Genomic DNA, 27,532 nt, shown 5'->3' on the forward strand with positions numbered 1-27,532 from the left:
TTATTCGAAAGTTATGGCAACATAAAAGGCAACAAAACCAACTGTCCCACCTCAAACATATCTACTCGATAGTTTTCCCATCTGGGAAAAACTACACATCAACAGTGAAAGATGACATATTAAAGGAAATATTGCATTATTATTATAAAAATGGTTTATTTGGTCTGAAAAAATGTTGACAATAATATCATTTAGTGTCAATTTGTTGGACAGTAAACATTTCAAAATGCACCCGCATTGTTTTGTGACTCGGTTAAATAAAAAAGTCCGATTTTTCATTGTACTTTTCTTAATATTAATGTTAAAATCTCGTCTTGTCTCATTCTCTTCGACCCAATCTCGTGCATCGTCTCGTTGCGTGAGTTGGGTGTCTCATGACACCCCTAGCTAATGGCAGAAGAAGATGTCTGTTGTCCTATGTCTGGTACTGTAGCATGTTTCATACTGGCTCAGAAGTTTATATGACGTGCAAGAGTGAGTCCGCAGACAAGTTACAATGGTGCCGTCATAAAATGAGAATGTAAATGCCTTCGGCCATCCATGAGCGCACCAGGAACGCACGGCATAGGAACTGAAGAAATGTCTCCTACAAAACCTTGAACCCATCTCAATATAATTTTGGATACGGTTCATAAAATTTCCCACTTTGGTTACAAAGCCAAACTTAACATAACAATATATTTGTATTCTGTTTATCTATTTACATTTTAAGTTTAAGTAGTAACCGCCAACCCATCATTGGTTTCTTATAGTTGGTAGAGGTCTATCGGATGCAATTTAGCTAGAAATGTTGCTTTGAGCGATACAATTGATGATATTTTGACAGCTCCTCCAAAATGAAACAACATTTAAAATCAGACTAAATGAAAGCTCAACATATGCATCCGAGTTAATATCCTGCTGCAGAAGTGTTCTTGGAGGCAAACTGTACATTTTGTTGCCAGGGCAACTGAGCAGGGAACATGCCGCATTCCAGAAAAGTAGAAAGATCTCCCACTAGGAAAAGTGCATTGGAACGTCGCTCGATCTATCAGCCATTGGATTTTTTTTTGTTTACTGGAATGCTTTTAAGGTGGTCCTACTCCCCAGCAGGCGTAAATGATCTGTCCTATTAGTCACTTTCTTACATGAAACTTGTGTCTCTTAGGACCCAGTACCACCTGTACGGAGGACTCCTGCTACCATCAAGGGGTGTGTCTCCAACAGTGGGAGGGCTTCACCTGTGACTGCACCATGACGTCCTATGGAGGCTCATTCTGCAGTGACCGTAAGTCCCTAAGTTTTGTCCGAGCGAATGGTGTGAGGCTGGGTTCCTATAAAACCTCCACAGGCAACCTTGAAGTTAGCCTTCTGTTAGCATTCTGCATTTCTTGCATGTTTGATTTAGACAGGAGTAAAGACCAGGCTAACAATCCGATAGACTTGTTTGCTTGTTATGAGATGACAGCCAAGGTAAGATACTGTACATCGCCCTCCTCTGTTGCCTTCTACAAACTACTTCAGTCTATCTTGTTATTGCTACACATGATGAGTTGTGACAGTAACAGGCTCATTAGCGAGGGGCTCTCGCCACTCACGGACGAGTCCAGCTAGGAGAGCATATCATCGCCGAGTGTCTTTCCGGAGATAGGACAGCCTTATGATGAACAGGACGTAGTGTCAGGGCTAGAGTCCAGTTGTTGCCTGAGGGGATCGCTCAGTGGAAGTGTGTGATTTGTATGAGTGTGTGTGTCAGATTAAAAAAAGAGGTCTCCAGCAGTCTGATCAAAAATGTATTTGAGGACTGAGAGCAGCAGAAGAAGAAGCTTGCAACAAATATCAATCATTTTAAACGTTAACATCAATGACCATTCCCCAATTTGATCAAAGTCACGAACTACAACAAAACCACACGAGTGGCTCCCAGTGTTGCTGGTGGTTTAAGTCCTTTTGTCTGCACTTTTTCGTCTTCTGCCAGGGCAGTGTACACTCAGCAGTTACACATGTACAAGAGCTGGATGAGAAAAAATGGCTTTGACTGCAGGTGCACCTCATGAAATGGCTGTAACTGTATGTGATCTGGTCAAAGAATGCTCAATGTAGAATTGTGTTACAAGAGAAGAGTGCATGCTTTGCTTTGCTACATTCTCTGACAGCAGACACTGTATTTTCCTTCCCCATGGAATGATCACATCTTCTGGATGGAGTATTTTCTCAACATTTCTGCCAGCTTGTATCTCTCGCCATTACTTTTTCATCCACTTGATCGGCAATGTGGCCGGGGTTAATCCGCCGCTTTGTTCTCTTTCGGAACTGGAGCTTTCTTCTTTACTTACTCGGCAAATCATCGGCCTTTTCCTTTTGGCGTCAGCTGACTCATGACAAATTGTGTCTGAGTTGGCCACCTCTCTGGGACACCTCTGGAAAACCAAGGTAGGACTTTACTGAATATGCACCTGTGTAAATCTGTTGGTTCTGCGTCATCTTTTGTCTTCGTGAAGGCGGGCTATAGTGGCACCATGTCAGCAGTATTTTTTAACGCTTCACTTCTTAAGTTTGCCATTTTTTTGACTTGTCTTTTATGAGAAACACTTTATTTGCAGTCTAGTTTTCTCCCTCAAATCATATTATTTGTGTCTTACTGCGGGCAAATACAGCAGGTCTGCTTTGCTTTATGACTTAATAAACACTGGAGGTTGCACGCGCCCCTGAAACAGAAGCAAAAGAAGCAGGACTTCTTATAAAATAAATCACAGAACCTCCTCGCCATGTTGGCACTCTCATTGCCCAAGTAACAAATCTTGACAAGGGCCTTCCACCACACAAAGTGGTATGCAAACACACAAAATGTCTTGCTAAGATGAACAATTAACATCTATTAATCACCTAAGAATACTTTTGAGCATAGGGCCCAGTCACACAGTACCAGCGTCAAAAGCAAACATGAGTTTCTTTTGATAAATCTGCCACTCCGGACAAATGCGTAAGTGCAATTTCCCGCCGCCGTTTTTTTTTTCCACTTCAGCAGAGAGGTGCTCGACATTATTGACACTAGAGCTGATGATTTATGAAGGCCGGTTGCAGTTGGGGCTGGGGGTTGTGCGGTGACATTCTTCAAAGCGATGGTTTGTGTGACGTGTGGCGCACACATGGACAGAAATAAATACAGACGTGCGGAGGTTCTGAAAAGTGATGTCCATTACTGCAACACACAGCGCATCAGCGACTATTACGGCAACATGTGATTACAAAGGTTGCACAAAGTCTACTGAATGCGACAGGACCCCTGTTCCGGGTCTAGAGGCAATTCTCAATGCCAGAGAGAAGAGAGAAGTACGATAGGTATTGTTTTTAATTTTCATTTATACAGTGGTACCTTTTCATACAAATGTCCCAACTAACAAGGGTTTTTTTAGATGTGAGCCGATTTTTTGCTTTGAACTGCGAGCTAATTTGGCTTTCAAGCTGCTAGTTACCAGCAGGCATAGCCGAGGACAGCTATTTGGTGGCTTTTGCCAATGTGACAAAGGCGGAAATGAGCGAGTGCACACACACCGCTCAATGAATTGGCAGTAAAAGCTTGCGAGGGAATTTTTTAGCATTATTATTATTATTTATTATCAATTTATTAGCATTTGTGGTTGCACTGCTGTGTTTGTCAAAGTTGGCAGAATAAAAGTTGCATGTTGAAAGACCCATGGTGTCATACTGCCACGTCATTGAAGTCGCCAAACTTGTGGTGTGATAAAGTGTGTGTAAAAGAGTGTGTGTGTGTAGGTCGCTGTAAAAAGTGTTTGGAAATGAAGTACAAGCTATAGTTCTGAAAACTACTGACTGTTCTTGAGCACTGTATTTTTTGTAAGTTGTCAATATTTATTTTTCTAACACCCTATTTTCATTTCACTTAGTTGTTGGTTGTTTTTGCAAACTTTTATTTTATGGCTAGTGACAATTATGTTGTGGGCGATTATTTGCTTGAAGAGAATAATGTGTGAGTGATGGACAGGTTACCTTTGTTTTATAAATTGAGATCCATTTTGTGTTGAGCTGTTCAAAAAAACAGATTGTTTAGTCAACAAAAATTTGCATAAAGCAAACATTATCTAGTCTCATGTTGATAGGTATATTAAAAACTTAAAATATTCTTTCAAAAGTACACTTATTAAGGACAAAAACATATGTCTCTCTGTGATTAATTGTGATTAATCATGAGTTAACAATGGAGACAATATGATTAATCATGATTAAATATTTTAACTGATTGACAGCACTAATCTGCAATAATTGCACAAAATAAACTAGGTAGAGAGATGAATGTTATATATTAAATAGCAAACCCAACATTGTCCATCAACTACTATTACTATGCGTCCCGTGCGTGCAACACAATGGGAATTTGTGCTGATGCGTGTAGAAGTACTGTGTTATTTATGGTGCCTGATGGTGGCACAGTGGCCATCAGTTGCACTGAAATGGTGATTTTGTTGCCAATTAGGGCATCAATGTAGTTTTACATGTTCAAAACAGAGCATTATTATCTAAAAGGCAGAATTTATTTAGCTTACTATTTAGATTGTGCAAGTACACCTAATGCACAGCTCTTCAAATAAATTGTTTTGGGGGCCATATTTTCAGAAAGCTATGAAACCAGGACCAGACGGCTACCTTAGACATTTTTTTTGCCCAATGGTAGTTGAGAATAAAGTCATAAATAAAGATGAACAAGCACTATGTTAACCAGTGGTGGGCGGTGCATTTGGTACCTGGGCCTTCAATGGGTCTGCAATAATTGTTTTTTGCCAGACACCGTGAGAGCCAGTCCCAAAAACCATTATAAAATTGCTTCTAAATATTATGCACCGCGGTGGGGTTTTGAACCACGGTTACTTGTATAGAGCAACAGCCTCGCTAGCGATGCGCCATACAGGCTTTTAGAGCACATTAAGTAAGATACGTCTGTGTAGGCTCTCAGTCGTACAGGAGTTGTCCATCGAGGAAAAGGCTTCTTGAGACGTCATCTGTACTTCTGTGAAGAAGGTGTCGGACGTCCGACACCTTCTTCACAGAAGTACCAATATAAGTCCCCGATATAATTGTCTTCAGATACACACTCACCAATATGCGTGACTTACATTACTGCTAATAACTTCGAGTTAGTGACTAATTTTCACCAGTACATCGGTGCTTGCAAACATGACGTTCAGCCAAATGTGACAATCGTAAATAGAACAGTTTGGTAATTAAAGACCCATACAATTCCAAACATCTACACTACAACATCATCTGAAGCAGTTCACAATCAATATTATGCAATATGTCATGTATCTAATAACGTGACAAAAAATGAAACCTTTTAAGTAAAATACATCTACTTACCAGAGATGTTTTGGCCAGTTTCGGCCATTGTGGGCAGTTTTGCTCTGATCAACTAATCAGGACAGGAGGCCTGCCTCTTTGCTCTGATCAACCAGTCAGAACTGGGGGCCTGCAAGCTGACTTTGAGGCAAATCAGAAGTATAATCAGTAATCTGATTGGCTTAATAAAAACCCCAAAAAACAACCCCATTACTACTGACGTGACAGTGACCTTGACAGGATGTCCGGGAATTTGATTCTGAGGGTCCTGGGCAGATTACATTACATACACACACACACACACATACATGTACACACTGGAAGCGCTGCAGCCAAGGAACACACTACACAATGAAGAATATTGATTGACTCTTGGGAATAAATTAATGCAATTTAATGGAAGAAAATACTACAGTTTAAGTTTGAAATGTAGGTCAGTGCTTCTGGTAGTGGTCTATATGACAGGAGCACTCTTCTATTTTTAGAAGACTGCTGCAAAAGTGTTGGTCTCTCCAAAGTCTTGAACTGAGTTTGCGGGCCCTTAGGTTGGGCTGAGCTCATGCATTGTCCAGTAAATATAGAATAGAGTAAGAAGTAAGCTGCCTGTTTCATATTGGAGGCCTATTGTGTGCTTCTAACGGACAGGAAGGTACAGGAGGGCTGCTTTCTGAACAAGGTGAGCATATGTTTTGCCTTTTAAGTAGTTCAGATTGTGTCTTTCCTGCAGAAATGGTCTCTTTTCTATTTTCTTCTTCAACCCTAGAAAAGATTTGCTATCACATTTCATGCACACAGAGTTTTTGCAACAACAAATTAGGAAAAAAATGATGTTGAGCATCTTGCATTTGGACACACACACACAAATACACACACACGAGAACATTTGTTATTCAGTCACAGCCTGCAGTGATTGACTGGTCTATTTGTCTCTGTGTAGCGCATAAGTGGGCCACTTGGTGTTGTGCCTTATTCATCTGGAAGCGACTCAGACGGAGATGGTGTGTTGTTGCTCAGCTTTGTTTCTGTCTCACATTCTCATGTGAGCGGGAGAGGGAGGAGAGGGAGATGCTGGGCCCTAAGGGGAAGGCGAGAGAGGGTGTGTATGTGCAGTTCTCTCTTTTTTTAAAGCCATTCGCATCTGCTGGCTGTGTGCTTGTGTACAGTAAAGCCAGCTACTGGTGCATTGCGCTGTCAGCCATACTAATTGGTTGTCTTGTGTCTTTATGCACTGACTGAAGTTATATACACATACTAGGGGTGTAACCATACATGTATTCCTAATCTGATTTTTGGCTTTGGGACATTCAGTACTGTCGTGTGCGGAGTTCCCGTGCAGTTCACATTAAGTGAGGTACAGGAAGAGTAACTTCCCACAGTCACGTCTCTATTCCGTACACAAATATTTCCTGGAGAAGTACCTGCTTTGAATTTATGTCTTGCATGTTAAGACCTCTCAGAATAATCGATAAATGATTAATCGAATGATTAAAAAAACAAAGTCGATAATTTTGCCACCTGGAGAGGTTGACATGTGCCTAGAGTATATGCCTGTTTGTTTTCCTCGTCTCTCTGTAGCATAGAGGCTGGTTGACAAGAGGGTTCGCTGTGCGTGTGTTTGGTTCTATAGGGGAATGAACGGAGAGAGTGAACCCTCCTGTCAGCCTCTTTGTCCCCCAGTACGTGGAGGCGGGGCTACTAGTGAGTGGATACACAGACTGCTAGCACGTAGAAAGTTAGCACTCAAACGCTAATATGAATGAAGGCACAAAAGCCATGGTTTTTAAGCCAGATGCAACAGCCCCAGTGTGGCGGTGTAGCAGGGCCTTCGTCCCGACAGTCAACACTGACTGAGGCGTTTCATCGGCAAAGTAAATATAAAAGGAAACAGCGCAAAATGGTGCGTGCTCACAGACGGTGTCGCGGGTATGCTGGAGCCTATCCCAGCTGACTTTGGGTCAGAAGCGGGGTACACCCTGGACTGGTCACCAGCCAATCGCAGGGCACATATAGACAAACAATCATTCACACTCACAATCATACCTTTGGACAATTTAGAGTCTCCAGTTAACATGCATGTTTTTGGAATGTGGGAGGAAACCGGAGTACCCGGAGAAAACCCACGCACGCACGGGGAGAACATGCAAACTCCACACAGAGATTCCCAACGGAGATTTGAACCCAGACAATACTGTGCCCAAAATGAACTGAACGTCGACCTTAAAACATGCTGACCGGGTGTACCATTACACCCATAACAAATACTCCTGTATTTTATGCATAGCGACAGTATTGCGGGTTATTTGGGTTGATTAACTGTCGTATTTGTCAGTATATTTCATTTTAACTGACAAGGTATAACTAACTCTGCATACTAGTTTGACCCAATCTATTGAGATCCATTCAAAAAGCTGTATCCACATATTGTGAGCATTGTGAGAGTCATGTAAAACAGGCAGTGCAAGGCAAAGCAATGAGCTATTTACTTTAAGAGTAAATACCTAATAATACATTTGGAAGGTACAGGAATGTGTTTCTTATGTACGACTGTAGAGTTCAGTGGGAGTATTTTGAGTGTGGATTCATTTATGATGCAAGGTCTCTCAGTGCATGTTTGTTGTGACTTTTGCAAGCACACTGCTAGTGCTTGATAAGACAGCAGGCAGCGGTCACCTCTTGCCAAAATAAAATAACATAAACAAATAAAAAAACTTTCACAAAGCTAATAGCCAGGATGACACAGTGACGCATCACAGAGCAGTTTGTTTTAGACCAGCGTTTTTATATGGTGAAAAAATGGTACCATTAGGTTCCATACCAGTAAGACTACAGTGCCCTGTCCCTTTCAATGTTTTAAAATAATATATATTAGCTGTAGAAGTGACACACTGTTGTTTCTCAAGATGAAACAGAAAGGAAAAACGAATAAGCTTTTCTTGTCAAACTTGGTGACTTTGTATTTTACTTTGAAGCCGCTTGTTTTCTCAAATGAGTGGATTAAAATCAGCCTTAATGTGAAGTTTTAGCCCCGTGTGATTGTTCTAACTATTCAAGCCAGAGCTCTCAATGAAAAAATAACACTCTCAAGCTCGCTGATCCAATGGGCCATATAAACTCCTTGAAAAGTGTAAGAGGAAGACCTCTTGTTGGCCATCTTAACTCTCTCCAAGTCCATTTGTCTTCCCACCACATTTTGCTTCCCCGCCGCTGCCACTTGCCAGCCGGCCGTGCAATTGACGGCCACCTCGTTAGTCTCAACCCCGTCTGCATAATTACTTGGCGTGCTTTTATCATGCGCATGCAAAAGACGACCGGCTCGCGGATGGATGCCCACTTGGAGGAGGCCTTAGCTATCTTTGCATTTGCAGATGCTTTGAGCGAAATCATGTGTAGACGGATGAAAGAACAGTTACGTTGAATGAAAAGGGAATTTTGGCTTGACTGAATGTGAGGAGTCAGCATGTCAAGAGCCAGAGTAGGATTGGTTGAAGGTGGACCTCTGTAGGACCGAGGATTGGCGACAGCTTGGCTAAAAGTAGTAGCCCATCCCTTCAGCATTAAGAGTCTTGTGTCTTAGCCAGACGAGCAATACTTTCGCGTGAAACTTTCCCTTTGCTCTTAATGAGTTTCTGCTTAAATGTCGATCCAGTGCAGAGCCTCCACTGCTTTGTCGGGTTTAATTAAAGAACGGGATCGCTTTTAAGCCACAATGCGCGTTAAAGGACAATTAACAAGGCTTAGTAATTGCTTTGAGACCACTCTAGATAAATGCAAACATCATCAAAGCCCTCAACTCTTTTTTGGAATAAAATAAAAGGACGAGTAGGAGAGGAAAGAAGTTAAATAAAAGAGGAGGACGTCTTAGCAGTCAAACTTTTTGAATGACTGACACTGTGCCCACAAGTTTGATCCCATGGCTGCTGATCGATCAATAAGTTCATCTTGCAGCCCCTGCCTGGCCTTGCTTTCTCCATCTTGCCATCAACACTCCTGCACTAGGAAACTTTGAAAAGAAGCCCAAGGCAATACAATATGATGTCCTTTTATATAAAATTACAAGCCTTATATTTATTCTCTTCGCAAGTAAAGTTAATTCACCTCCTTCAGGTCATCAGGGCTCATCTCGGTACATCCCCTCGTTCTTGCCTGTTTTTCTGCTAAATCTGTCAAACAATATGATGATTATAGTTTTGCTTTGGCACTAAATACCCACCAGTAATCAATTCACACTGCACGGCACTGAGCTGGCTAAACAATCCAATCAGTGGCGTGATTCTCTATTTGAAGGATACACTTTGCAGATACACTTTATCCTTCAGCAGGAACACAGACATTTTCCAGAAGCCAGAATTGATTGTGTTACCTAGAAACTTGAAACAGCGACAGAAATGTCCGCGTTTAGACCATTATCTCTTGAAAAAGAGAAGTCAATACCACGATCGATGAGTGGGCACATTTGCGACGCTAGCTGGGTGCTCTTTTTCTCAGAAAACATTAACTGTAGGATAATGGACACATTCATTGACAAATAATAATGATGATCATGCTCAAGCTTTGTGTGGACACTGTCTGGTCTCACTCATCACAGTGGGTTATTTGCTTTGCACAAGTCATAGTAAATAGTATGAAGTAAAATGAATGTATTATTTTTTTGGAGTGTGCTACAAAGTGTGCACACAGCCTGAGCACACTCGTTTGGAAAGTACAGTCCAGTTATGTATAATTTTGGACAATTTCTTCCTAAATTCCTGTGTTGTTATTCACAACACAATTGCATCTCTCCCTATATTTTCTGCTTGTTAAAACTATCTTCTACCCTGTGCCGAGACCAGTAATGGATTTTCCATAGCGTGAGCACAGCGGCACTTTGAGGCGGGCGTGAACAAGGAGGCCAATGAAGTGATAAATGGTGGCTTTCCAAGAGGGCGATAATCTTTCATTCCCCATCGCGGTGACGCACTAATAGATTCCTCTGCTGAAGCCCTGTGTGGAATTTTGTACGTCCTTGGTGGTGATTCATGTGTTTTGGGGGGATTACGCCTTATAGACTCAGAATTATACAACTTTACCCTTACTGTAGAAATGTGACACTGTAAACATCAATGGAGGACATCCAGTATTTACGTAGCACAAGCTTTTTTTTCTTTTCTTCTTCTGTCTTCTTTCCATTTAATTCCTGCATTCTCTGTCCACCAATCAACAGACTGCAATGAGTCTAGCTCCGCCCTTTATTTAGGATACCACTGAAGTAGTGGTACAAGATCTTTTTATTCAGTGCCCTTCCAAGCTTTAGACATTGGAAACACACAAAAAATTAATCCCATGCTAAACATAGGCAACTACACTGCTTTGGTGCAACACTCACATGGGCTGCATGCACTTCAGCGTGCCAGAGGATGGCTGGAAAACATCCACGTCGCTCTTTTCAATGGCTTTCTTCATCAGCACTCATGGGAATGCTTGATTTCACTGCAACATAAAAGTCAAAGCAGCAGTTCCACTCTGCCAAACACAACAGAGAGATGGGTTTTATGTTATGCGGTGCATTGCATGACAATGTTTTCTTTTGGTGGCGTTCCTTTGCCCGTAAGCTCAGTTGAGCCTGTCATGTTGCATATGCCGTAGGTAGCGTGGGAATGCAAAAGATTGATCAAAGTGCAGTCACTCGAATTGTAAAGTAGATATGGCATAACTGACAGTAGAAACGTTTGTGTAAATTAGCTTTGAGAGAATGCAGGGATTTTAATGTGTCCACTGCTTCTCCAGATGCCTATGAGCCAGATCTCAGGGCAAACATAAATTACTCTCTCAAGAAATATTTATATCTAAATCTGAAAGCATACATATTTCAAATTGACAGACAGATTGTTTATAAAGCAGCTTTCTAATACTGCTGTGACAATAATGGCTTCACACTTGCTTCACCTGCACAGTAACAGTTATAATTAGTTTGCTTTGACTTGTTTAGCAATGTTCTTCTTTGTGTGCGTTCTTTATTACGTACATCCAGTTGTTCTCTACATACGTGCTTCCCTTCAGTCATTTTCACTTTCATGCCGAGCTTGGCTGTGGAAAAGAAGGCTCGCTTAGACTCCTAAATTGGCCCATTTTGGCTGCGTGCTGCAGATGGAGCATGCATGGATAGTCAGTCTAAGTGTGTTTTGATCTTAAGAAAACACGCACACACACATAAACACGCAAGAGTAATAAATATTGCCTCCCCTGTTTTTTTGTCATGGTGCTCCCAGGAGATGTGCTGATATTGACAAGAGGGACGGCCCTCTGCTTGATCAATAGTCTTCTTCTCCAGTTCACTTGTGTTTCTTCACATGCCTCTCTTGCCCGTATAGTCTCATCTCCTGGTGGATTGACTTCTCACCTCATTTGTTTTGCACTTTTGATCACCATACTCACGCCATGTTGGAAGGATGTGGGAAGACGAGGTTTGTGGGGGGCATGGCGAGGCTCAGGAGACCTCACTGCTCTGATGTGGTAGTTCTGATCTTATGAGCTTATAATAATGTTCCAATTCACTCATCTTTTCAATAGACCTCTGCTAAAGTCTGCTATTGGCAGTGGATCTGTGGTCTACAAAAGCAAATAACCACCGGAGTCTCTAGTTAATTCCGGCAGCTGTGGCTATAGGCAACCTCTGTAAGGTAGTGGTTTTTTTTTTAAGATGGCAGTAACAGCATTTGGGTGGTCAACATCTAGAAGTTTTATCTACCTTTGCATGTGCTTCAAAATGTTGCTACTCAGCTGTTGGTCTAAAACTCATGCATGTTACATTTGCAGTATTGTTGTTTACAATGAAGTTGTGCAATATACATATATATATAATATATGTAATACATGACCAAGTGGTCAACGAGAGCTACGTTTTCCTACATGATATATATAAATATATATATATATCATGTATCATGTATCATGTATAAAATATATACATATATATATATATCTATATATATATATATATATATATATATATATATATATATATATATATAGATAGATATATATATGTATATATTTTTTATATATAATGATTAATGGGTAATTTTTGGAGTAAGCATATCTCAAATTATTGCCTGCTTCCAAATAGCACGTCCTTTTTCCAGTAATTAATGAAATATGTAGTGTGTGTGGCTATAATTAAAGCATTTGCACTAATGTTCACTTTTGATTTTCTGTTGTTAATTGAAGCACATGTTTGTGATTGTGGTTATAGTCTGCAGTGGTGTAGAACTGTTTCTGTTATTTTGGTTGCCTTATTCAGTTAAATGAGAGGCCCAATTATAAACTTTTTGGCCCCATTTGTTCTAAAGGATAAACTTGTCCTTCCCTTCAATTGCATTGTGGGAAAACACACATTTCAAATAGAGAATCAGCCTCTTCTCTTTGGTGTGTGTGTGTGTGCGTGTGCATGTGTGTGTGCGTGTGCGTGTGCGTGTGCGTGTGCGTGTGCGTGTGCGTGTGCGTGTGCGTGTGTGTGTGTGTGTGTGTGTGTGTGTGTGTGTGTGTGTGTGTGTCTATGACTTCCATTCACTCGTATCGACAGCCAGTGCAGCACCGATCAATTCCACAATAAAATTGTAATGAAACAAGGCGACCTTCATCCCATTTGTGTTGGGTGCAAGTAACCAACTTTTTAATTTGAGGCAAAGCAATTCCGAGTCCACATTTCCAAACTGCTAGACAAGACCAACGCTCCAAAATGAGACGTCTTGGGAGGAAGAAAAAAAAAGAAAAAGAAACGCCTCTCGCAGCACCTCACAATGCCTTTTGAAGTCCCTGCACGCTGGGGATTGTCTGCACTGTTTCTTTTTTTTTTTTTTTTGAAAAAAAAGTGTTAGTTGTGCAATTTTGCAAGTGCAAATTTTGCATTGCAATTAAGATCTGTAGGCTAGAGAATGTTGTGTGACCTTTTTGATTGTGTTTTATTGGCGACAATGAGTCAGGGAAGGACAGTAAGAGCGAAAAAGAAGAGAAGCCAGGCAGTGACTCCGTGTTGGAGTATTACCCAGCATATCTTTTGGTATTTTCTGGCAGCATTTAGGTCTTCAAGGACCACAGGGGGGGGACACAGAAAAACTCAAAATTTGATATGTGGCCTATAACTGCTCTCATAAAATATTGACGCTGTTTTCAGCCCACAGTGCCGTCACCAATGTTCACATATTCCACTTCATGATAAAAGGCTAACCACCACCCCCCACTCAAAATCCCCTATGCTGCTGCCGCTATACCAACACATCCATTTCTCTTAGAAATTATTTTTTCCACTTGTTCCGTGTGTCTACGGTTTAAGTGAGGGGAGGGAAGAGACAAAGAGCACAGTCAGGTGTAGGGCTGGCCAGTGAATCGCAATGTGTCTGCATTGATGCGTGCCAGCTTTCGGACGTGTTGAATTGTGCAAGTGCAAATGTGATGTTCCTTAAAGTGGGCCTATCCTGCTCATTTCAGGGGATTTTAAAATGATATTGGATACCTGTGGGGCCTTTTAATAAGTTGTGTACAGGGCAAATCTGCATTTTAATTCTCTTAGCCAAAGTGCTCAGATTCTGCAGCCTACTTCCGCAACTACACCTACTCTGTTGCAATTGGTCAGGAGTTCAGGTTCAGTTTCAGCCCCCCCCCACCACTCAGAGCTGCAAAACATTTTAAACATATACCATTACCATTACCATATCCCCCCCCAAACAGATTCCCCTCTGCAGTGGTAGGATACTTAAAAGGCGGCTAGAGACTTGCTGCATTGATTTTATTGTTCAATCAGGAAGGATTACTTTTGTGCAACAGGACTGGAAAGGAAAGAACACCAAAAGGTGGGAGTGCGTTAGCAGTTTCTGGAGAGTAGTGAAAGAACAGCTAGAAGAGTGAAGATTGCCACTTCCGTCATTTGGCCTCCAGGGATGACGAAGAATGCATGAAGGAGCAGCAGCCTCTGTAGAAGACATTTTGTTGACTCACATCTCTGTACTGTTTGTCCCCAAAAGTCCAGACATTACTGGGACTATTTGTGGCATCCTGCAAGTTCCAAGCGCACTTTGGCTAACTTTGAAAGTAGACTTAACCTGGTATGTTGGCTGTGTTTATCTGAACCGTGGTACGCACCAAACAAGTGTACCGAGACCGCTCTAGATATGAGGCTTGCAAGTGAACTCTGGTACAGCTCGGTTCACTTGAGCTGAAATGTGAACACTACCAAAGACATGTACCGGTGTTACGATGACAACAAAAAGCATGATGGAATGACAAACGTGTAATAGGAAATGCGTTGGAAGTGCTGTTGTCACCTTCTGTGTGTGTGACAACAAATATCCATCCAGCCATTTTCTCTACCGCTTGTCCACACCAGGGTCACGGGTATGCTGGGGCCTCTCCCAGCGGTCCTCCGGCGAGAGGCAGGATACACTCTGGACTGGTCGCCAGCCAATCGCAGAGCACGGGCAACAAATATAAAACCTATAAAACCTGAATTTTCAACCTAGCAGACAGCATTTTGGTTTAGAATATTGGGGTTGCGTCACGTCAGCCACAAAATTTACTCAACCAAGGTGCACACCAGGTGTCTTTTTTTTTTTTGTACGGAAGACCAGAGTACAGATCCACAAGTGTGAACGCAGCCATAGTGTCACACAAATCAGCCATTTGTGTCAAACAAAACTAAATTAAGAGGCAATTTGAACTAACACTCAACCACTTTTGCATTCTCATTGTTCGCTTCTCCCTTATTTTACTACTTTGTCTCAAACCAGTAATGACCTCCTGGGAGGCTTTATTTGCGAGTGGCAATCAGTCCTTGAGGCAGTTAAGTGGCAGCAGGATGCCAAGGCCTTGCCTGGCAAAAAGGCAGTAAATTATTAATAATAGGCTTAAAGAGGAATGGTAGTCATTGGCAGTGAAGCCCAGGTTTGTGTATTTTCTGCGGCACATTCACTCATGCACATTGGGGATAATTATTTAAAAGGAAGGAAATTGGAGAAACGCGCAGAGACTGGCTGTGGAAAAAATAGGTATGACCAGCGTAGGGTGGGACAATAAGGACACAGACGTGGAAATGATGAATTTACATAATTAAAAAAAATACTGATTGCATTTTTTTATTTAAATTTAGCATTGCATCAATTTCTCATTGAATATAAATGAGGGAAAAAATAATGCATGTGTTGTACATGAGTCAATGGGATTGTTTGGCCTTGGTGGAGGTCTGAGCTGATTCAGCTGTCATGTGCACTGTAAATGTACATCTGAAGATAATCAGGAGAAGGATGCATGGTCTTTAATGCATAAACAAGCCTGAAGTGGGTGCTGAGAGGACTCTTTCACTCCATCTCACTTTTTCTGGCTTTATTTCATTCTGTTTGCCAGCATCATCCGCCTGTCCGAGTTTATGTGCTCGGACCAAATAACAAAAAAAAACGTCACATGGGAATGAGGAAGAGTGGCACTGAGACACACACACACACACACTCACCTGTGAAACGGCAGGAAAGAGAGAGACAGCGTATTAAAATGCATGGCTGCCCTTGCCAGTTTCCATAAAGCTCACCATAGAGCTGCAGCGCTGCAGACAATATGTTGCAGCCAGAGGATCTTAGCATTGCACCCACGGAGCCATCGGCGCGTGGGGGGGTGGAATGAGCGGACCCGCCCTCGTGTTTAGGGATCTGTCACTTTACCCTCCGCCACTGACCTCACAAAGCTGCTGCTGTCTTATTCCTACACTTTGTGTGGAATCTTAAAGGCACAGTTTGTGGATGTCTCTAGGTGTTTAAAGGTACCTACATGTATTTGTAATCAGGATTTTCTGATCACTAATCAGTAATCAGATACAAAACGTTCAGTACCGAGTTCCCACACACTACAATTTAAGTGAGGGACAGGAGGTATAACTTCTCTGAGTCATGCATCTACTTGGTAAACAAATACAGTGCAGCCCAGCTAGTGGGAGTCATGGCTGATGCCAGAAGTTGAACACCCTCTTCCGTCGTTAAAGGTGCAGAATACTTGGGGCCTGATGTAATAAGAACTCAAATAACGAGTTGCAAAATGTATGAGCAAAATAAAAAATTGCACGTACTATTAGTAGGTGTGTTGCAGGTGATCTGCGATTGCTTGAGTAAATTTTAACAGGTTCAAAAGTGGAGCCAACCGCCCTATTTAAATGAGGATTTTGCATGTGGTAGAGGCTGTCACTAGAGTGGCCGTAAATGATAAATGAGAGCTGAAGCCATGGAGTTGGAAGTCTAAACATAGTGGTGAACTCCAGCAGAGACATCACATCATAATAATGCTATATTAGTGTATTTTGTCATTTCATATACATGTTTCATACTACAACATGTTGTGTAAAAAATGGAATTCACAATTTATTAGGTTATTATTAGGTTACATCTTGAAAATGTACTCATATAGCGTTATCTCCTTACACATTACTTACTGTAGATAGCTGAATAGCTAGGTAAAATCCACACTGTTGCACGAGGGGACACGAGGGGCACACAGCTTGTTTTCACCGGCACTAACCTGTGCGTTGGAACGATCTGGATGCAAGAAATGTAGTGTTGCAAGGAGTTTTTCCATATGAGATTTGGCATGGCTACGTTTTGTGACTGGCTCCAAATCAGCCCTTCCAGTAGCTCTAAAATGGAACTGCTGGGTAGATCATTTGTCTCTACTATTTTTATTTCTGACAGTCCAAATATGTTGACAAGCGCATAGATTATTCTCTCTCTCTGTCGTTGTCATTGCACCTGCCTCCTCGCCACAATCACCACAGCCACACTGTGCCAGTTTGCACCTGCCTTCCAAACTAAAAATGATGCAAAAACACGAGACCACAAAGAGGTGCAAATTACAATGTGGGTGCTAAATGATTGCATTTGCATCTCCTCCTCACAATATTTTTTGCATTGTGTAACCTGCATATCCATCCATTTTCTATGCCGCTTGTCCTCACTAGGCTCGTGAGGGAATGCTGGAGCCTATCCCAGCTGACTTTGGGCATGAGGCGGGGTACACCCTGGACTGGTTGCCAGTCAATTGCAGGGTACATATAGACAATCATTCACACACACACATTCATACCTTTCATACAATTTAGAGTAACCAATTAACCTAACATGCATATTTTTGGAATGTGGGAGGAAACCGGAGAGTACCCGGAGAAACCCACGCATGCACGGGGAGAACATGCAAACTCCACACAGAGATGCCCAACGGAGATTCGAACATAATCTGCATATATTGTGCATATTCATGGATATTCACACTTAAAATGTATTGACGGTGGTATTTTGCGCATACAAAAGACGCAATCTTCGGTGTACCCTGTTAGTAGGTCAGCTTTGCACACGGGATCAACTTTGCACGTTTTTATACACGCACACCTTTAGTAGATCAGGCACTTGCCCTTGATGATGAAATACTTGAACAGACGAGGACAAGTGGATAAGATTAAAGCGGTGTGCTGCCATTGTTCAGTACAGATAGTGAACGCGGCTACAAGCTCGAACTACTGCTGTTAATGCGGCACTTCAGCCAATAAGAAACTTTCATTTACTAAAAGTAAAATAATCATTCATACTGTTCTAACTGTTGCAGTTGTACTAAACCAAGTAAATTATTGTAATCTTTCTTTTTTTTTGAGAACTGTATTTATTATATAATATCACCAACAATACTTTAAAAATCATTCAAACTGTTTCCACAGAAGCTAAGCAGTTTTATGTTCTATTGCTGTTCCGTTATTGTACCCAAAATGAGCCGTGACCGTGGTACCTGCTGAATCATGATTATGACATACCACACTTCTATGTGTCACCTCTCAGATAAAACACCTGATCTGTCTGATCTGAGTGTACAATACTGTACAGGGGAGAGAGGAAAATAGACTGTCGATACATGCCCCGAGCAGAAAAAATGTCAAAGGCCGGCGAGGCAGATGGATTGAGAGCCGCAAGATGCTCTCTTCACGGTGTTGTGCCTCGGACATCGATCGAGAGTAGCTCTCAGACCTCGTTGCCTCAAAGTCAAGAGCACTGCATGTTGGAAACATGACCCGCGTGTAGGAGCCGACCTGCTTGCCATTCAAAACCAGGAGTGTATTCCGCTTGAAACGGGTCGAGGGTGATCATCGCCAAAGCAGCGGCCGCCATGTTCTGCAAGTGTCAGTACTTGCCTGAGGTGGAGGCGATCAATCACTCACATTTATATGCATTTTATTTCTCGCTGTTGCCCGCATGGACCTTCATTCATCTGGATTGCGTGAAAGGAAAGTCAATAGAAAATTAAAATGACACCTCGGGTGCTGCTCTCTCATCACCAAAGTGAGAAACCTGCAGCCGACAACCAAAGATTTATGAACACGGCCACATGTTGACATTTTAAGTCTGTAAATAAGACTAATAATTAGCTCGCTGCATGCAACCCCTTCTTGCCCTTTCTTTGCAGTGGCAGCCAAATAGCCTGATGTCATGTTCAGCTGAGCACAAATACCACATCAACACACGGGGGAAATAAGCAGGTTCAAATGTCCCCACACTTATTATTTCTTTCTCTTTTTTGCCTTTTATTCCCTCTTCAGCAGTGATTGATGGTCGACATTGTTCGGCGGCTTATAAACACACGTCTGTAATTGTGTTTTGATATTGTTACAAAAGTGAAATTACTCTGTCCCATTAAATTAAACAAACATTAAACGAGAGACTGTTGACAAAAGTACACTGGAAGAGCAGAGTAAATAGTTTAATTCTGCTACCTCAATAATCCAAACATGTTGTGAATGTTGCATATCAATTTCTAATTAACTAATTGATTAATGAAGTTTGGCTAGAACCCTTAATTTACATTATAGGTGCAAACCCCCATGTTTACCAAAACCTAAACACCCTGTATTGTCACTTTACACCTTTAATGAGTAAAGAAGACTCACTTACTGGTAGCAAGGGAGTCCAAAGTGCATCCAGGGACCCTTTTGCTGTGCACAGTTCATTTTTTATTGGCCCACAACATACAATATTAGAATATAAGAATGAAATTGAAGATGTGCAACATCAGTAATTTTTTATTGTATCTGTAAACTCTTTCACCGGAATGCTATTTTAATGCTAAAATACAATTATTGTTATCTGTGAATGTTCAAATGTACTTTTTAAACAAAAAAAAACTGAAAAATGTGTAATGCCATTATTATTATTATTATTATTATTATTATTATTATTATTATTATATTTATTCAGATGTATTTCTGAACAGAAAAATGTGTTTGCCTGCTGTTATCAAGGCCAAAGAAGGAATACAAAATATTCAGTAAAATATTAATATTCTGTTATTCTGTTTGATAAAAAAGACAATTTAGTTGTTTGCTTGTTATTTGCTAAAAAAAATACATACATTTTTAGTTTTTTAATGTTTATAAAATAGTTGGTTTCTCGTTTTTATGACAGGTGGTCCAAAAATCCACTTAAGCGATGTACACTGGATTGCTTTTTGTGTCTTTAATGAACAAAATGTGAAGGAAATCAAAGTGGTCTCCTCATTCATTAAATATTCTGTATGTGACCCTTGGTGGGAAATGTTTGGACACCCCTGCTAGAAGCTGTTGACGGTTGCTCCCTTGACTTCACCCCAGCTTTGCCACCACGCGCGACAGAAGGACAGGCCATACTAATCATCCATTACTTATCCGATCTGTCACTCGGATGTGGCGTGTCACGTTGATGAGATCTGTGCATCTACGGCATGAGGCGCCGGCCGTTTGATTGAGTCCGAGTCAGAGGAGATGGAATTTTAATGTGCATAGGACTAAAAGCGGACATCCTTGTTATGATGAGAGGCAACACACATACATACACTCACTGCCCCAACACTGGTGACCTTTTTCATATATCATGGACACGAAGCATGACCTTGTGTAAAACACTTTACGCATGGGTGGTAGAGTATGTGTGTTGGATTTATTCTATCTGACGACAACAAAGCTAATATTATTGATCAGGTAGGCAGCCAAATTTTAGGGCACTCAATAGTGTTCTGATTTTAACATATTCCACATGACATATGTGGCGCCCCCTATGGGTTGTGGTCAGAATGCTTTGAAAGGCATGTTAGCTACATATAATCCAGATATCCTCAAAGTTTTACAGTCATTATACAAATGGTCAGTACCTTATGGACAGTTAGTTGCTGCACCTGCGCTCCTGCAAATATATTTTGCTTGATGGTGGCCATGCATTGTAACCAATACTGCTCAGTTTTACAGACATATGCTTGTCAGTTCCCTTGATGTGTGTACCAAGTTTCATTTGGTGATGGGGTGTTTTGTAGAGCGCAATGAGTGCAAATTTCCACCTTTTTGTGTTCAGCAGTTCAGGAGTAGAAGAGTTGCACCATGTGGCATCCTAAGTTTTTCACATGTATTTAATGTATGCCTGCTTTTTAAAATTGTATTTAACGTATTGTATTCGGTGCGCTGAAATTTTCTTCTCTGATTTTTAAAACGCTCAGGATTCTGGAAAACATTTTTCCTTCTTCCAAATAATAAAAATGTTTTGTCATGAGGGATTGCAAAGATCCCTGTTGAATATGTCCCAGCCTTGGAGACGGATACAGGTTTGCGTGCAGCGAGTCCCTGTCCTCAAAATATGTTCCCTTCCCATATGACCCTCATGGAAAAACAACATTTCTAATTGACAGCAGCTTCTGATGACTCAGAATCATGATGGTTCTTTCCGTGTGGTGTTTTGACCTGAAGGCTTTGCATGTTGTGGGCTCATCAGGTATAGCATTGACTGCATGTCAATTAGGTTGTCAGAGAGCAAACAAGATGAGCGTGAGAGAGGCAGACAGATGAACGCGAGGGCACTAAACAATTTGTGTGCAGTTGAAGGAAGACATGCTGCATTCCCCCACTGCACTCGTGGTTTTAACGCCTCAGACAGTATACTAGTAAAGCTGCAAAGTCAAAGAAACTGGAGATGAAATGTGCTATTAATGCTTTTGTGTTAGGCTCTCATTTTCCTGACCATTATTCTTATTGCACCTGATTTGAAAATGACTTCCTTCAGGCTTCTGATTGGCTGACATGGCCTGTACTGTATAGTTGAGGCTTCTCAAAATACACTGAATGCATGCAGATCACGTATTAACATGCAGAAGGTTGCGTCACAGCCACATAGCAGTGCTAAGCAACAAATGAGACTGTGAACAGCAGCCCACATTAAGTTGCCGTCCCTCTTTCTTTTTAAATGTACGTCACACAGAGCATGTGGCGTGTTAATGTTAATGACTTGTTACATCTTCTAAGGATTACAACTTCTGGTTACAAAGCTCTTGCTCCCTTCTCTCGTTTCCTCTGTGCTCTGCTTTGGATTGATTTCCTCCACCAACCAAACCTCTGCTATTGACTTTTTTTTGTGCAACACAATACCATTCACTGGACACAAATCGAGTGGCCAGTCTCTGGCGTCACATCGCCGTTGCATTTACAGTGTCGTGTTTCAGGCATTCACATTACTACAATCCGCAAATGGCCTGTCATGGGTACCTGATGTTTCATGCTTGTCAAGGGCCATTTGGTTGTTAAGCATGTCTGATTTTGTTTTGGGGGTGTTTTGATACTTCAAAACAGGTATAGATTTAAGCTGTCTCTTTCCTCAGTGCAGCTTGTCGCACTGAGAAGGTAAAATTACCACTGAAGTTGTCAGTCGCTTGCAAGGAAGTCCAGCTATTTCTCTAAAGACCTGTAAAAACAAATGTGTCAGCTGTCAAACAGAAAAGCATCCGGCACTTGAGCAGATGAGAGTGTGGTTCTTTAATTCCTAACTGCACTCTGACAAATTGTCCATTTTGTAGGTTAAAAGTGGCCAAACCGCAGTACAGGGGGCAGCATAGTTCCATGTGTTGCTATGGTAACTGCTGCAGGATACTTATATCATTTTCCAACATAATATACATTCATGCAACCGGAAGAACGTCAACTAAAAGCTCAACCAAACCAATTTTAGAAAAACAGACCATTCAAGCCACAAGCACATAACGGGCAAATACTGGAAACAAGTCATCAGTCAGGGACCAGCGTACGTTGATAATTTAATACATCTAAATGCTAATGCTAATGCTAATGCTAATTTATCACCATTGGAAAGTTAACACTTAGTCATTCCAACGGTACAATTAGCATTCCTCTACTGCTAAATCTCATTGAACATGCAGCTTTGTTTACTTACTTAGCCCAAAGAAAAGATGTGTACATTTTCACATCTACAGTAACCATCAAAGTCTCCACTTTTCTTTGATACCAAGACTATCCATGTAGACCTTGAACATGCACAGAAGAATTACATTTATTTTGGACATCTTTTTGTAGGAAACCTCTCAAAACCAGGGTTTAAGAGGTTAAAATGTTGTTGTCTCCTCCTCCCACTGCTCGCAAAGATTTGCTGTGCTCCCTTCATGGTCCTCGTGGATCGGTGCAGATATGGTTCCCACTTGTTTTTGCTTATTTGTCACCCCAGCATGCTCCGAATCTGCTTTGCTGCTCCAGCGGTGGGTTGAGGTGGCTCATTTTGTACGGCAAAAGGATCACAGCATGACAAATGGTAGTGGGCGAAGCCAAGTCTCTGGGTATCTGTCCAGTCCAACCTGGCACGTTCCTCCAGGTCTTCCAGCGAAACAAATGCAGCTGAGGCTATGAACATTTTTCATATTTGGATTTGCCTAGTCCAAAATACCTTTGGGTCACCATACAAGCATTACCTGAGAACGCCAATACGTACGGGTGTTCGGTACGGGTGAGATCAAATGTGACGAACTTTCTCGTTTGGAGAAAAGCTGTATTGCGAGAACACGGCAGCCAGAAGCCAATCAGACTGTGATCTATGGCATAGCTACTATGAATGATAATACAGTAATTTGGAAGTGGCAGGGTGTGGGGCATTATTGGAAGTGCACATTAAGTGCTTTAGGCACACCTTTGCAATCCAACCTACCTTGGTGTTCACAGCAGTAGTATCAGCAAGTGATGTGTGGCTTTTTTTCTTCCATTTGAGTTAAAAAGCTGCTTGCTACTTGTTGATGTCCAAACAGATGCTGAAGTAATTCTACATTTGATCAAATTTACTTAAAGATTTGTCACATCAACCCACGCAGATGTTTGGATTTGTCTGCACCCTTAATCATCAAGTGGTTCTATTGACACTCATTGCATTTGGCTCAACGTCAGCTTCCAAGCACCGGTTCTGTTTCATAACACAGCTCATGCATAGAAGAGATCCGTGTTGACAATTTAGCGACATGGTCGCTATATTTAGCAAGTAAGGGTGCGTATTTAAGCGTTTCCTGCAACATGCGTTTATTCAGTAATTAAATACAAGCCATCAACAAAGGTGAAGCATCCGCCGAGCAGGCGTGCGAGAGTGAGCTTCACCTCCGCAATGCCGTGCAATGCACATCTGAAAGCTGTAAAAAGAAAAATACAATGTAGCCCCTGACCAACATTGCTAAGAAGGCAGAGATTGGACACACTCACCTTCCTTGCAAAACATGCATGGGTATCCAAATTGTGGCACAGAGGCCATGTGGAACGCGGGTCATTGCAGAAATAAACAAAAACCCAGCAAAAGTGGAAAACAGAGCAAAAAGGCATAAAGTCACTCGAAAAAGCTAATATATACGTACTGTATATACATGTGTGTGTATATATATATATATATATATATATATATATATATATATATATATATATATATATATATATATATATATATATATAGTATATATTTTATTATGGACTATCAAAGGACAGCTAGACAGTCCTGCCGTAAATAAACAAAGACGAGAAAAACTGTGAGCTGTATTATGATTATATATTATCATAACAGTGGTTTATTTGGTCTCAAAAGATGTTGACAATAATATCGTTGTGGGAAGGTAAACATTTCAAAATGCACCTGCATTGGTTTTTGACTCGGTTAAAGAAAAAAGTTTGTTTGTCCAGTCATGTTTTTTCATTGTATTTTTCTTAAAATTCTTGTAAAATCTTGTCTCGTCTCGTGGACGCAATCTCATGCATTGTCTCATCATGTGAGTTAGGTGTCTTGTGCCACCCCTCCCAATAAGTATCCAGTGGCCTGTCACAGGTTCCAGCTTTAGCCTTGTTCCCCCGTCACTGATACGCTGAGATACAAATGAGGAGGCCAAGCTCACTCACAGAAGCCTACCTCAATCTCGCCCTTTCCCACAGCTTCCTTTAACGACTCCATCAGTCATATACAAGGCTCCGCCACGACTGGCTGTGACTTGCATGGACCGAGCCACGATTATCCCTTTTGCACTGAGATTAGGTGGGAGGCTAAAGGGACATTAAGTCCAAAAGACTGACAGCCCCTTCTCAGTCAAGTCACATGGCCCCCATGCATCTTATTCCCTTTTTGACTTTCCAGTAAAAAAAAAGAAAAAAGTTTGAAACATGGATTTTAATTAAAGTCCATATTCGGTAGTACCTGAAAAACACAGAATTGATGATAAAAAGTTTCTCATTGGGGATGAATTCATTCATCGTCTGCTGGCTGCTGATGTGGACACACAATCAATTGTGTGACAGGCAGAGAGAATAGAAATCTCTTATAAAGTCATTCACAGTCAAGCTATTGAAAACCCCTCTGTGTCCCAGAGAGGTTCTTATTCGGATATTTGTAAGAAGGTATCTAGGATACTTTCTAAACTTAACCATACATGACTGAGGGGATAAATGTTGGATATCAACATCATAATTATATGCTCTAAGCCTAGAAAAAGCTCCACTTCCAGGAGTGTCATGTAAGATATGAACACTGTGAGGTCTTATGCTGCAAACTACCATCTAGTTTGGTTTTGATTCAGCAATATCATTGTCGTTGACACCTAAGCCGTGGCAAAAACATCCATTAAGGTTATGATGTGCTGTATTAAGATATGAACGCGATAATGAAACAGGCTACCTGCCAACCGCTGCACAAGCTGTGAACTCGGTTTTATTTGAAACATCTAATTTCTCTTCCCATCCTCTAATAGCTTCTCAGCACGACTGTTTGCTTTCCAATGATTTCCCTTCCCTACTGTGGCCCTGCCGTTGCCTTCATCGGCTAAATAATGAATTTGTTTGAAGCTAGATCGTCTCCTCCCGGCTAGCTGGCGAGCTACATCTGTTTTTAATGTGATTCTTCCGGAAATGTTTTCCTGCAATCAGTGACACCTCGAAGGACATTGCGTCGCCATTATGCAGAGTCATTGACTGGGTATGATTGTATGAACATTTAGCTGAATGTGCATCAAAGTGAAGTTATATGGTAACATGAAGTCATTGTTCGTTTCTGAAACGTAATTCAGTGTAATGATTATAAGTCAGTCCGACACCTCGCCTTTCGCCCAATGGACTCATTTAGTTCCATTATCCTTATTTCTTCACCAACAACACAAAAAACACCTGCCACGCTGCGTGTTACATAACACCCAACATCGTGGGTCTCTTCCCACCATATGCGTGTCAATAGTGAACCGACGCGTGAGATGGGTAATGGGACTTATCTGGACGGTAACGCCTCTTCAATCACTGTCAGCACCTGGTCGCCATTGAAGAGTTGTCATGCGCTCATCCAAGAGCTATGACAGCTGTGTTATGACAGAGGCTTTTAGTGTACTTCGAGAATACAAACAACGTGTCTGCATTACAATAGTTTAGTGTAGCAAAGCAGCAGTTACGTGTTATTAGTTACACATTCCGTACAACTTCTAACACCGGATACGCTGAAAAACGTATTGGTCAGTGCTACTTTTGTGTGTTGTGAAGCGCTACACCTGTTTCCTAGTAACCTTGACAGCTTGTGTAGAGAAAGGTAGCACATTTGAATTAAGCAACCTCCACTTCCTATACATGTGGTCATCGTCATGTTTTTAGTGGTTTTTGACAAGCTTAATAAATTAAGTTTAGGAACATCACATGTGTAAACGTACACAATTCAACATATGAAAAGGTACTAGAAAGAAGCAGATAATATTTAATCCTACACCTTTGCACCTTTGTCTGACCAGTTACTCGTTTGTTCACTTCGTGTGTTGAAATGTAACAATAGGGAACGTGTATTGTTCATGGAATTGTGAAAGAGTAAACATTAGGGATGAGCCGGATACTCGTTTTAGACAACATAATCATGATAAAGGAAAATCATTGGGTAACTATGTATGTATTCTAACTATTATGTATTCACTCTTCATGCTTTGTGATTGGCCAGTCACACACAGTGACCGCCCCACCCTTGACAGACTCCGACAGCCAGAGAGAGGAGCCATGCCTGTCACTCTTTCACAAACAGACGCAATACAGACAACGGCTCCAGCTCACGTTCTCTATTTCACTCTATTTCAGCTTGTATGATGTTTAAAGTTAGTTGGTAGACTTTTTTTGTTGCGTACACGGTGCATTTGGCACCGTGGTGTCGTATTGGTCACTGCCTCCACTCCGGACAGGTTTTTTTAGGTTTTCCTCAGCTCATATTCAAATGTACTTGATAAACTTGTTTTGTTATGTACGCGTGTTATGTATCATGTTATGTTATCGTTTATCGTTATGTACGCGATGCATTTGACAAGACAGTCTCATGTTGCGTCGGTCACTGCCGGTATTTGTTTTTTGTTTTTTGTTTTTTTGTCTGCTTATTTACAATTTGGCTGGTGATATAAAGTCAGTTGGAAAACGTTGCTCGTAGTATTGAACGCGGTGCTTTTGAGAAAACTACAGTGAACAAGGCTGACAGATTATGTCCCTGTTTGCCATCACTGGATGTTTGCATGAATCAGCAACTTCACACAGATCATTAACAAATAATTAAATAATAAAGTCTTACAGATCACTTACACACATACACAGTACACATATAGCTGAATAATAAACAATACATATAGACACTTCTGATCATTCCATGTCAATTTCAGACTTAAAATAATGTACCAATTTAAGCTCCACCCATTTCTTGTTAAACCACACCCATGTTTGGTTTAGACCACGCCCACCCCGAGTATAGATACAGATAATTTAGATGGGTGAACAGATACAGATACAGATACAGATAGTGGTGTGCTCACTCATCCCTAGTAAACGGGAGGTTCCCCAATGTGCATTGCTGGGCATGTTTGAAACAAAGCATAGCCATAACCAATG

General features: G+C 41.3%; 1 protein-coding gene across 8 annotated transcripts in view; it reads left to right on the forward strand.

Moving 5' to 3' along the window:
- Positions 1 to 27,532, forward strand: part of LOC129194678 (neurexin-2-like) — a 543,165-nt gene that overhangs the window by 341,383 nt on the left and 174,250 nt on the right. For all 8 annotated transcript variants that reach the window (XM_054799950.1, XM_054799957.1, XM_054799956.1 and 5 more), the window contains one exon: positions 1,148 to 1,267. In XM_054799950.1, the coding sequence (XP_054655925.1) occupies positions 1,148 to 1,267 (120 nt within the window). The remainder of the gene's footprint in view (positions 1 to 1,147; positions 1,268 to 27,532) is intronic.

This window comes from Dunckerocampus dactyliophorus, chromosome 15 (genome assembly GCF_027744805.1).
Source record: "Dunckerocampus dactyliophorus isolate RoL2022-P2 chromosome 15, RoL_Ddac_1.1, whole genome shotgun sequence".
Classification (NCBI taxonomy): Eukaryota; Metazoa; Chordata; class Actinopteri; order Syngnathiformes; family Syngnathidae; genus Dunckerocampus; species Dunckerocampus dactyliophorus.